This window comes from Urocampus carinirostris, chromosome 13 (genome assembly GCF_059441175.1).
Source record: "Urocampus carinirostris isolate Australia breed hairy pipefish chromosome 13, RoL_Ucar_1.0, whole genome shotgun sequence".
NCBI classification, from domain to species: Eukaryota; Metazoa; Chordata; class Actinopteri; order Syngnathiformes; family Syngnathidae; genus Urocampus; species Urocampus carinirostris.
In genome coordinates this window covers 31,328,676-31,341,684 of record NC_142361.1, presented here as the reverse complement: position 1 = coordinate 31,341,684, position 13,009 = coordinate 31,328,676, and the positions used below count along the sequence as shown (strand labels likewise).

The following is a 13,009-nucleotide window of genomic DNA, read 5'->3' as shown; positions in this document are numbered from 1 at the left end:
GGTTCTGGGCAGGGTTGGGTAGGGTTACTTTAACTGGATTACTTTCAATTACTTTTGGATTACTCCAATACCAAATATGCTAATAAAAGACAAAATAAACTAAATATGAATAAAATGACTAAATTTTGTGCAGGCTTGGGTCGTAACGGGATACACGGAACGGCAAAAATGATGTTGGCAAGCTGTTTGGATTTATTTTCATTTTGTTTCTGTCGCATTTTTTAATAGTTTTGCCGGAGATTAAAGAGATCAAAGCTAGGAGAGAAAGCTTGCCACGTGTTGTGAGTCATCATTTTACTCATATTTAGTTTCTTTTGTCTTTTATTAGCATATTTGGTATTGGAGTAATCCAAAAGTAATTGAAAGTAATCCAGTTAAAGTAACCCTACCCAACCCTGGTTCTGAGTGCCGGCAACTAATACAAATGTCCTCAGTGGAGTAGAATCTGTTCTCTTTTTACTTTTTTGAAATAAATTTGAAGTAAAAATACCCCAGAAAAGACTCAAAATGGTTCCAAAGATTTTCACTTGTCATCCTTAGTAAAAACTGCCAATAGCACAAAAGCTGGTTTGATAAATTATCCTGAAGCCTTTATTAGCCAATCACAGTTAATTTGGTCAATCTAGTCCCACTGTTATGGCACAAACAAACGATTTTTGTTGAGCACAACCACGATCATTCCAGAATTCATCTGTAGAAAAAGAAAATTAAACACAAAGTGTCAATATGAGATTTTTGTACATTTCATGTCATTTTTTGGAAGCTGTTCTTTTTATAAAATTGTATGTAATCTCTCGTTTATTGTGGTTATTGGGGACCAAAACCCGCCACAGTATGCAAAAGACCTCAGAGTAACCCCCCAACTCCGTTTTAAACACGCTCGCTTTCGACCCCAACCACGTTTTTGCTCTCCTGTCCCGTTTTTTCTGTTCCCGACCCCGCCATCGCCCGCTCGCACCAAAAGTCGACTGGGGCTAATGGATCACGGCCATATGGGCGCTGTTCATTTTAGGGAGAAATAGGCATGACACAAATTTGCCTTTTTTGCTCTCTTCTCTCAGTAATAGTCAACTGGGGATAATAGGTCGCAGCCAAAACAGTAGAGCTCATTTTTGGCAGCTCTCGACAAAAAATGCCTTCTGCCTTGCAGCGATATGGAGTTGAGTATAATGGATCGCGGCTGTACGGGTGCACGTCGCTATTTTTGTGGAGAAACTGCAACAAAGAACTGCAAGGCCCAACAAAAAATGCAATCTGCCGATCCCTGCTCCTCGCAATATGCGATCAGGGATATCGGATCGCAGCTGCATGAGTGCAGTTCGCTTTTTGCTAGAGGAAATGGCAAAAAAGCCACATGGCCCCAATAAAGACCCTCACTTGCAGCAATCTTCACTCAGGGATGATGGATCGCAGTATATTTATCAATCTCTAATGCATTGAGGCAACAAAGTACTAAGCGCAAAGTAGCCCCTCGGAATGACTTAAAATTGCCTTTTTAGGTATCTGTTCTCGCGGATAATAGGTCGCAGGCAAAACAGTGCAGCTCATTTTTGGCAGGCCAGAAGGGCATGCCTCTCGACAAAATATGCCTTCTGCCTTGCAGCGATATTGAGTTGAGGATAATGGATCGCGGCTGCACGAATGCATGTCACTATTTTTGTGGAGAGAACAGCAAAAAAAGAACTGCAAGGCCCAACAAAAAATGCAATCTGCCGATCCCTGCTCCTCGCAATATGCAATGAGGGATAACGGATTGCAGCTACACAAGTGCAGTTCGCTTTTTGGTGGAGGAAATAGCAAAAAACGCCACCAGGCCATGATAAAGAAATGTACTTTGCTGACCCTCACTCACAGCAATCTTCACTCAGGGATAATGGATCACAGAATATCTAATGCATTGAGGCCACAAAGTACTAAGCGCAAAGTACGGGGAATTTAAGTTCCTTGTGTTTTTGTTTTCTATAGTATCTTATATTGATGAGTTGTATATTAACAGTTGATTTAATGAACAGAAAACAAACTCATCTCATCTCATTAGCCGTACCGCTTATCCTCATTAGGGTCGCGGGGAGGCTGGAGCCCATCCCAGCCATCTCCAGGCAGTGGGCAGGGGACACCCTGAACTGGTTGCCAGCCAATCGCAGGGCACACAGGGACAGACAACTCATTCGCTCATTCACACCTATGGACAATTTGGACCGGCCAATTCACCTGAAATTTGACCTAATTGATTTGCGATCTATCTATCCATCTCTCTCTCTCTCTTCTCTCTCTCTCTCTCTCTCTCTCTCTCTCTCTCTCTCTCTCTCTCTCTCTCTCTCTCTCTCTCTCTCTCTCTCTCTCTCTCTCTCTCTCTCTCTCTCTCTCTCTCTCTCTCTCTCTATCTATCTATCTATCTATCTATCTATCTATCTATTTCTCTCTTTATCCATCTATCTATCTATCTATCTATCTATCTATCTATCTATCTATCTATCTATCTATCTATCTATCTATGTACCTATCTATTTCTCTCTTAATCCATCTATCTATCTATCTATCTATCTATCTATCTATCTATCTATCTATCTATTTCTCTCTTTATCTATCTATCTATCTATCTATCTATCTATCTATCTATCTATCTATCTATCTATCTATCTATCTATTTTTCTCTTTATCCATCTATCTATCTATCTATCTATCTATCTATCTATCCATCTATCTATCTATCTATCTATCTATCTATCTATCTATCTATCTATCTATCTATCTATCTATCTATCTATCTATCTATCTATCTATCTATCTATCTATCTATCTATCTATCTATCTATGTACCTATCTATTTCTCTCTTTATCCATCTATCTATCTATCTATCTATCTATCTATCTATCTATCTCTCTCTCTCTCTCTCTCTCTCTCTCTCTCTCTCTCTCTCTCTCTCTCTCTATCTATCTATCTATCTATCTATCTATCTATCTTTCTATCTAAATATTCGATTTGCTGAATAAGTAAAATGATAAAAACATGTTTTTTTCCTCCTGAAAATGCAATGTTTATTTGTTCATATAACAATAGCCTAAAATCTTCTGTGGACTTTGCAAGCTCCCTCAAATAACAATTATTTCCCAGTGAAAAAGGTTTGAAATAAAAGTGTCGACCGCTAGATGTCCCCACAGCCCATTTAGTGATTTGGCCAGAACTAAATTAGAACTGCTTTTTCAGTTTTTGGGCAGATACTAGTACATTTGTGGTACATATTCCAATTTCCATACTACTGTTTTTTATTTTTTCAAAATATCATAACAAGGAAAAACTGCATTTATACCATTGAAGTTAATCTCTGCACAGTCTTGATTTGTATCCGCTCTTGGCCGATTATTAGCCCAGTCTTCGAAATCAAACGGTGAGTCATCGGTCCATAGAAAAACTCCATCCTGAAAGACAGTCAATCATTCTTTCTTATTTTTTTGTTATACACTCAAAGAGAAAAACAAGTTAGATTTATAAAAAAAAGAGGCTACCAAAGTTAAAGGACGTATTTATTCAGTATTAACGTATTTCTCTAATTCAGGGGGGCTCGTTTTTGGAAGAGAGCATGGACAAGTGTATTTGCTGGGACACACCGCCGTCTAGTGGTGAAAAGGAGTATATCAGTATAAACATGATAGATTTCCATGTCAATAACACTGGAGACTTCCATTTTTTTTCAAATGAAAGGTGGGTGTGGTGTGGGGATCGCAGGGGCACCATTTCCCTACTACAGAAATACCACTAAAATCTTACAGGAATACTACTAAAACACAACAGAAATACTACAAAAATCCTACTAGAGAAATATTACAAAAATCGTACTAGAAAAATACTACAGAAATACTACAAAAACCCTACTACTGAAATACTTGAAAAATCCTACTTCCGAAATACGACAGAAATACTACAAAAATACTACAAAAATCTTACTGCAAAAATACTAGAAAAACAGGGGAGAAATACTACAAACCCTACTACAGAAATACTACAAAAACCCTACAGAAATAGTACAAATATCCTACTACAGAAATACTTGTAAATTCTACTACAGAAATACGACAAAAATACTGTAAAATACTACAAAAATCTTACTACAAATGTATCATAAAAACACTACAGATGTACTTCAAAACCCTATTACGGAAATTTAAAAAACCCTTCTACAGAAATACTACAAAAATCCTACTAGAGTCCTACTACAAAAATCTTACGACAGAAATACCACAGAAATCCTACTAGAGAAATACTTCAAATATTGTACTACAAACATACTACAGAAATACTACAAAAACCCTACTACAGAAATACTGCAAAACCTTATTAAAGAAATACTTTAAAAACCCTACTACAGAAATACTACAAAATCCTACTAGAGTAATACTACAAAAATCTTACTACAGAAATACTACAAAAATCCGACTAGAGAAATACTTCAAAAATCGTACTACGGAAATACTAGAAAAATACTACAGAAATACTACAAAAACCCTACTACAGAAATACTTGAAAAATCCTACTTCAGAAATACGATAAAAATACTGTAAAAATTCTACAAAAATCTTACTACAAAAATACTATAAAAACACTTCAGAAATACTACAAAACTCTATTACAGAAATACTTTAAAAAACCCTACTACAGAAATATTACAAATATTCCTATTAGATTAATACAACAGTAATCTTACTCCAGAAATACTACAAAAATCCAACTAGAGAAATACTTCAAAAATCGTACTACAAAAATTCTACAGAAATACTACAGAAATACTACGAAAACCCGACTACAGAAATACAACAAAAATACGACAAAAATATTACTAGAAAAATACCAGAAAAATACTACAGAAATACTGCAAAAACCCTACTACAGAAATACTAGAAAAATATGACAGAAATACTATAAAAACCCTACTAAAGAAATACTACAAAAATCCTATTAGAGTAATACTACAAAAATCTCACTACAAAAATACTGTACTACAATATTTTACTAGAGAAATATTACAAAAATCAAAAAACAAGCCTGCAGTAACACTTCAAAACCTAAATTTCGAATTTAGAGCCTAAAACAGGAACCTAGCATATTATATTGCTTCAATTGCTAAAAACTCATATACTTAATTATGAAATACTTTATTTATTCATAAATGAGAAAAATGAGTTATGTCTCCAGGACCGGCCCCATGTCCCACATTTTGAGGTCACAACAGAAAATAAAAGGATACAAATGGATTTATTATAAATTATGTGCATTTATTTGAGGAAAAAAAGGGAAGAAAACAACCTACCACGATCCGGTCGTGAAGTCCAATCCACGAGGGTTGAAAAGATCCGGCACCTTCTCGAATCAGATGTCTCACCACTTGGTTTTCCAGAGAATCGTGAATTGAAACCAAATTTCCACCGAAGATGTTGCAGATAACCTTGGAAAAGAGCAGAGAACAAAGTCGAAAACAACGTATCGATTTTTGGTTCCGTTGAAACGTTGTCGTACCTCGGAAAGACGAAAATTCAAGGTTTCCCCTTGGAAGATGAGACAGCGGTTGTCCAGCTGAGTCCATCCCTGAGGACAAATCTTATCTAAAAACATTCACGACAAAGAAAAAAGACGTGACAAAGAAGAAAGAGAGAAGTAATTACAGAGACAAAAAGGGAGAAAGAGATAGATCAGGAGAAAGAAGCCAATAGAGTGAGAGAAAGAGCACAATATAGAGAGACAAAATGAGAAAAAAGCTGAGAGAAAGAGAAACCAAGAGAGAGAAAAGAGAGGAAGAAAGAAACCGAAAAAGAAAGAGAGAAAAATAGAAACAAAGGGAGAGAGAAAGAGAAAGAACCCAATAGAGTGAGAGAGAGAGCACAAAAGAGAGACAGAGTGAGAAAAAAGCCGAGAGAAAGAGAAACAAAGAGAGAGAAAAGAGAGAAAGAAAGAAACAGAAAAAGAAAGAGAGAACGAAACAAAAAGAAAGTGAGAAAAATAGAGACAAAGGGAGAGAGAAAGAGAAAGAACCCGATAGAGTGAGAGAGAGAGCACAAGAGAGAGACAGAGTGGGGAAAAAACTGAGAGAAAGAGAGAGAAAAGAGAAAAAGAAAGAAACGGAGAAAGAAAGAGAAAGAAAAAGAGAGAAAGAAAGTGAGAAAAAGAAAGACAAAGGGGAGAGAGAAAGAGAACAATAAAGTGTGAGAGAGAGAGAGAGAGAGCAAAATAGGGAGAGAAAGGCAAAAAGGGAGAGAGGATGAAAAAAAAACAGAGAAAAGACTGAAAGAAAGAAACAGAAAAAGAAAGAGAGAATGAAACAAGGAGAGAAATGAATTGAGAAAAGAGGAGAGCGAAAGAGAGGGAGAGATAAAGAGAGAATCAAAAAGGGTGAGAGAGAAAGAAACAGCTTGCCAACATCATTTTTGCCGTTCCATGTATTCCGTTACTCTCTAAAGTTACTGCACAAAATGTATTAATTTTATTAATATTTAGGTTTTTTTGTCTTTTATCAGCATATTTGGTATTGGAGTAATCCAAAAGTCATTGAAAGTAATCCAGTTAAAGTAACCCTACCCAACCCTGGTTGCTGAGTACTCTCGCATCACGTGGGTAGTCACTTACATACTTAAATCTGGTAAAACAAGTTCTGAGAGTTGTTTACATTACCTACAACTGAACCCAGTTACGATGGCATTACATCAATCACAGCATATGATGATGCTGTCGTGTCCAGCATGGTCGCCGTGGTGACCGGCTAGCCCCGCCCCCTGGGCACGGCTGCAGTAGATCAGCTAATTTGCGTATGTGCTACTTAAGGGTGGGTTGTGGGTTTTGCGGGTGCTGGCTCATTGCATTTTCTGTCTGCATTTCCCGTTCTGTTTTGCTCTGTCCTGTTTTGTTTGAGTCGGAAGAAACCTGTGTTTGCACGTTTTTAGTTAAAGCCTGTTTGTTCTGTCTTGTCCCTGAGTTTTGGACGACTTTTATTTTGCTAAATAAAAGTTTTGATCGTCAACGCAATTGAGTTCTCCCTTCCTGCCTCCTGCCTCTGTTTCGGTCCGGTCTTCCTCGTGACAGATGCTGAATTTCACCTCAAATAGATATTCTCCCTACCATTTATACTTGCATCTAGACCGAATTTGCCGCTGTAAAATAAGGTACTGAAATTCCAAAATCTGCTTATAGGTACATATTTGGTGGTGTCACCAGAAGTGTGGGAAGGGAAGCGCGGCTTACAGGAAGAAAAAACAAACAGGAAATAAATGTGAGCACCGAATCTATGATAAAAGTGTTGTCATGGTCGCCGTGGCGACCGGTCTGCCCCGCCCCCTGGGCACCAGCTGAAGCAGATCAGCTAATTGCGTGGCTGCTATTTAAGGTTGGGTTGTGGGTATTGCGGGTGTTGGCTCATTACACCTTTTCTGTTCTGTTATGCCTTGTCCTGTTTAGTTTAAGTCGGAGGAAACCTGTACCTGACCATTCTGAGTGTAAATATGTTTTTGTTCTGTTTTGTCCCGGAGTTTTTGGACTACTTTTATATTGGTAAATAAAAGCTTTGATAGTACGCAATTGAGTTCTCCCTTCCTGCCTCCTGCCTCCGTTCTGGTTCGGTCAACCCTTCCACCTCGTGACAAGTGTGCTGAATTTTGGGTCTTTTTTTATTTGTAACATTATTTTTGCAATAAACCGTGCCTGAAAAAAAAACTTGGACGCTACCCAGGAATTGAGAAGGACATCTTCGAGCGGTTTTAAGCCTAGAGACAAAATGGATATAGAGTCTCTCAGCTTATGTCAGAGACCAGAACAGAAACAGGACCCTCTCGCTCTTTCGGCTCTCTCTCTCTCTCTTTATATCTTTTATATATATAGGTTATATAACAAAAGTCACTAACCTCTCCTAATTGTAAAGGAGTACTGTGAAGAAGACAAAAGACAATAAATAATTAAAGTACCATTCCTCCTGTAATCCTCAAGTTGCGAAAACAAATGATTTTACTCACAGTACCCGTAATTTCACTCATGCACCACAAATACAACACAAAGTGACGAAAAAATGCCATCTGGGGGAAAGGAGAGGGAAGAAAAACGCTTAACTGCAGTTAAAAATGTAAAAGTTGGCGAAAAATTGAAAAAAAAAAAAAAGTATTCCATGAACCGAGCAAACGATACCTTTGCTGTCGTGCTGCCTCATGCTGAGTGAAGGACCTGAATTTTTCCAACTGATGATTACGACTTGCCGGATGACATACCTTCAGTACAATGTACAATTTTTCTTGTACCGTATTTTCCGCACTATAAGGCGCACCTAAAAGCCTTTACTTTTTTCAAAAGCTGACCGTGCGCCTTATAATACAGTGCGCCTTATATATGGATCAATATTAAGTCGCAAAGTCTTTCAACTAAGGCAAGCAGCCGCCGACTAGATTTTCCCCCGAACGCCAAGTAGTCCGCGGTGTATGCTGGGATTTATTTACCGGCGTTTCATTGGCTCACCAATGTGTCAATCATCATTTGAATGGATCACTATTGGCTAAAGTTATTCGGAGGTCAAGGGCGGATCCTTTTTATCATTTGCAGCCTGGCATTGGCTAAAGGGGCAAAACAAAGCCTGCAATTGGCCGAGAAAGATGTGTCAATCATCAGTTGAATCGATCACTATTGGCTAAAGTTATTCGGAGGTCAAGGGGAGGATCCTTTTTATCATTTACAGGCTGGCAATGGCTGAAGCGGCGAAACAAAGCCTGCAATTGGCCGAAAAAGATGAATGCGTATAGCACGTGGCTGACGACATAGAGAGAGCATTTTTTTCTATTCTGTATTTGTAACTATTTTATTCTCCTGGATTTACTACCCTCACGGATATAAGAGGACATTGGCTGCACATTATTATGAACACAACGACTTCGGTGAGCTACTCCGGGTTTTATATTGTCCCTGTATCTTGTTTCAGACTGAACTCGATGTTTCTGTGATAAGCGGTGCAGATAATGGATGGAATGGAGTGTCTATTTTTAAACTAAACACAATTCCAAGTGTTTATTGTCATATGCACAGTAAAGTTGCGAGCGAAAAAGAAAATAGATACTAAGGAATGGTTGGCATTTCTTGAATCCCAAGACTTTAACCTTCCGAATGATGGAACGATGCATTTGAGTGACATCGTACGGACACCGCATCCGCACGTGTTCTCGACACGTATTTGCGTCTTTGCAAGCTTTGGGAATGTTAAGGGGGTAATAAGTTGGACTGAACTATCTGACTGTTTTGTCCACGTTCCCATTGTAGCGCCTTATAATCCGGTGCGTCTTATGTATGTCAAAAATAGGATCAAAAACTATTTTTTCGGGGTGCGCCCTATAACCCGGTGCGCCTTATAGTGCGGAAAATACGGTACCGAGCCCCTCCTTTGCTCATCTGTTCTCCTCTGCACTACCGTACTCCATTGTTATTGTTATTGTATAGTGACTTGTTTACCTGACTGCCCATTTTGCACATCTGTTCAGCTGCTCCTCTTGCACTCTTTGCACTACTGTATAGTACTCATAGCTATAATTATTTAGTACCGTAAATTCCGGACTATAAGCCGCTACTTTTTCCCCAAACTTTCAACCCTGAGGCTTATTCAGTGATGCGGCCAATATATGTAATTTGTCTAACGGCCGCCAGGGGCGCTCGAGTACAAAAGATAAGATTTAGACCGGTGGAATATATGCACCGAGGAAGACTGCAACTTCTTGGCTTGTGCGTAAATTAAATTAGCGTAAACATACCCTCGTCATTCAAAATGCAAAAAGAAAGGCACATGACGCTGCTTTCAAGCTAAAAGCAATCGAGCAGTCCGATAAAGAAGGAAACGGCGCGACAGCGCGAGTGAGGCTGTGGGACAACGTCTATATGACAAAGTTTCTTTCCGACACTGAGGCAGACGACTTTGATGGCTTCAGTTCTAAGGAGGAAGATGAGGACGGTTTACCGTGATTTTTATAAGTACAGTATGCTTTTTTAACAAACCCGTTTACTGTGTTGCGAGCGTGTTGCTACCATTAACTGCCCTGTCACAGGCACCGTTTGGGATGAAAGTTATATTATTATGATTAAAGCTTTGAAAACTCTCTCCGTGTACCGTCTTTCTTTGTCAATATGTGTAACCATGTATAATATGTATTTGCAACTGTATATTTTTTGTAATGTATTTATTTGTATTTATTTTAAACACTTATTCTGATATGTTTTGGACAGGCGAATGAAAAAGAAGGGGCGTAACAAACGCGGGCTGACGGGAAGTGGAGTAAAGGTGAGCCCTTTTTGTGTACGCGTTGGACAATAGTGGATATATATTTTTCCCACCCTTAGCTTTGGAAATATACACTTTTTTCCTTGGATTACTTTCAACGGGACCCGGACTCTGCAGGTCTGCATCAAACCTTAAGTACCGGTATCATTTTCCGTTTATTTTGCCGGCTGAGATTTTCAGACTGTGTACTTTAATGATGGACATTCAGTTTCATTCGCGGGACTTAAAGTCAGGTTTGGGATAGTTTTGTGTTTGTGTTACATTTTTTTAATGTGAGCGCATGCGGCTTATATACAGGTGCGGCTTGTGTAAGTACAAAATTGGTTTTCCTCTTAAAATGTGGTGGGTGCGGCTTATATTTAGGTGCGCTCTATATCTGAATGTACCTGAATCTGAATGTACAAATTATGTACGTTAAACCCAGGGGAACACTTGTTTTGCTTTGGCCTTGATATTTAAGGTTTTTTCTTTTTTTCTTTTGTATTTTATATCCATTTATTTACATTCACGAAACACCCCCCCACATTTTTATGGAAAAATAATTCGGATGGGTTTGCTTTTCGGTTTTGCGAGGTTTTGTTTTTGTCTTCAATTAAAAAAATCATTCCATTCTATCAAAACGGCTACCTGGGGACGATTTAACAAAAATAGGTTCAACAAGTGTTGAATCTATCCCCAAATACTACTTTGGGACACCCTGTGTCATGGTTACTGATGCTGTTGGAGTCTTTTTAAACTCCCATCTTCCTGAAATAACTCGTCAGATCGTCTGCGAACCTATGCCCCCAAGCTAGGCAAGCTTTTGTGACTCTCCGACTCTATCCTGCCCTGTTTTCTGTCTGATTCCTGTTGCCGACCTCTTTTCTGGACCCGTTTATGTTTTTGCTCCTCCGCCCCGGCCATCGATCTGTTTTTCCTCGCTGTCAACGACTACCTTACTAGCGTTCCAGCTATCTGCTACCCGTGACCGATGATCATCGGATCAAGGATGCAAGTCCTTTTCTCCTTCTTAATAAAACTGAGTAAAACGAACGCAATTGGGTCCCGTCTCCGTTCCTGGTCTGTGACACCCTGATATAGAAAAACACCAGGTTTTTGGTTCCGAGAGTGCAGATCAGAGTCCATTCAATAAAGTAATGTAACTGGCTCTCTCTAAAAATGCTTTTTTTTTAGTATTTATATGCTTCCACTTGGTGATATTATCTGAAATTACAGACGCTCCCCTACTTAAGACCATTCGACTTACAAAAAACGGTAGATACGAACATTTTTTGGGGTACGTTGAAAAATATCATTGCTGTAAGTTAGATTTTGTATTGTGTGCACCTTTTTCCGAGTACACAACAGCAATGTAGTGCTTCTTTCCGCCACTACCGGCGTGCGGTGGTGCTGTGAGAAGTCACCAAGCACCAACCCCGTGGTAGAAATCCACTTCCTCTTCCCAGTTTGTGTGTAAACATTCTATACTGTATCTCCAGCGCGCTACAAACATTGACATTTTTATTGTTTAATATCTCGTCCATCCAATCAATAGGGTTGGTGTTGTAAAGTAGGCTTGAACATATTTGCTCAAGGTGTGTATTTCTAATCAGTTTGATATTCCCTTTTGGTGTCTCTTAGTCTCCCTGTCTTTGTTTGAAGGTGTTGGTATTTTTCCAGGGGGGGTGGATGATCTTTTATCTTTTTCCTTTTGTTTTTGTGTTTGTCTCAACATACCAGTACTTTCCTATGTCTTGTGATCTCAATAAAACACAAAGGCAGGCTGGGGAAAAGCCAGAAGGAGCGTGGCCAGCGAGACGAAAGCGAGTAAATTATCCGCTCCTCCCGGTCCTTCTCCATCTGCAGTTGTAAAAAAACTAAACAAATCTTTGCCTGAATTTCCTTCTAGAGTTAGCCAATATTTTTTTTATAGCTCTCTCACACTCCAGTGGGCTCTTTAGACCCAACAGGTGTAAAGTGTAAAGAAGAGTTGTACCATTTCTTTTGAAATGAAAGTGGAATAAGAAAGCTTAATGCGGTTGAGAAAATGGTTGGATCGCTTTTTTTCGGCCACGTTCTACAACCGAGAAGGAAGTCGCCTAACTCTTGATGCTCATCTTCCAAATGTCAGTTAAAATTAACTTTATTTATCTTTATAGATCATATTATTTTATGAAATGTGTATTTTTTATTACAAAGCAATCCAGGTTACTTATATAAACATGAAACTGTCATGATTACTGATGTGAGGCACCTGAGCCTGTTCCTTTGGCGCCAACTGCCTTGGATGCTGACTGGCTGCTTGTCTCTTTTTAAACCCCCGTCTTCCTGTCACCTGTTGTCAGTCCGTCTGCAAACCTCAGCTCATTCTAGGCAAGCCTTTCGACCCTGACTCTCTCCTGTCCTGATTCCAGTTTGATTCCTGGCTCCGACACATACATTCCATACAAAATTTAGCATTGTAGCAACTTACGAACAAATTCAACTTACAAACGATCGTCCGGAACCCGTTTGTAAGTAGGGCAGCGTCTGGATAATATTAGTTTTCATTGCCATGCAGATGATATTCAACCCTATCTGCCACTGGAGGCAACCAATTGGTGGTGGAGCTCAGGGGTGGGGACCACTGGTCTGAGCGTTCACACAAAGTCGGTGAGCAGCGCTTGAAACAACAGTGAGCAACCATAATCCCAAGTGTGGCAAGATAATTCATTATCAAACATGTCCAAAACTTGACATCAAGT

The 13,009-nt window shown here is 39.0% G+C and overlaps 1 protein-coding gene across 1 annotated transcript in view; it reads right to left on the bottom strand.

The window, feature by feature from the left end:
* Positions 1–617: 617 nt before the first annotated feature.
* LOC148354326 (galactose-specific lectin nattectin-like) overlaps positions 618–13,009 on the bottom strand; it is a 14,006-nt gene continuing 1,614 nt past the window's right edge. Inside the window, exons 3-6 of the mRNA XM_088350875.1 lie at positions 5,513–5,598; positions 5,307–5,441; positions 3,312–3,420; positions 618–691 (exon numbers count right to left, since the gene is read on the bottom strand). Coding sequence (XP_088207001.1) covers positions 618–691; positions 3,312–3,420; positions 5,307–5,441; positions 5,513–5,598 — 404 coding nt within the window. The remainder of the gene's footprint in view (positions 692–3,311; positions 3,421–5,306; positions 5,442–5,512; positions 5,599–13,009) is intronic.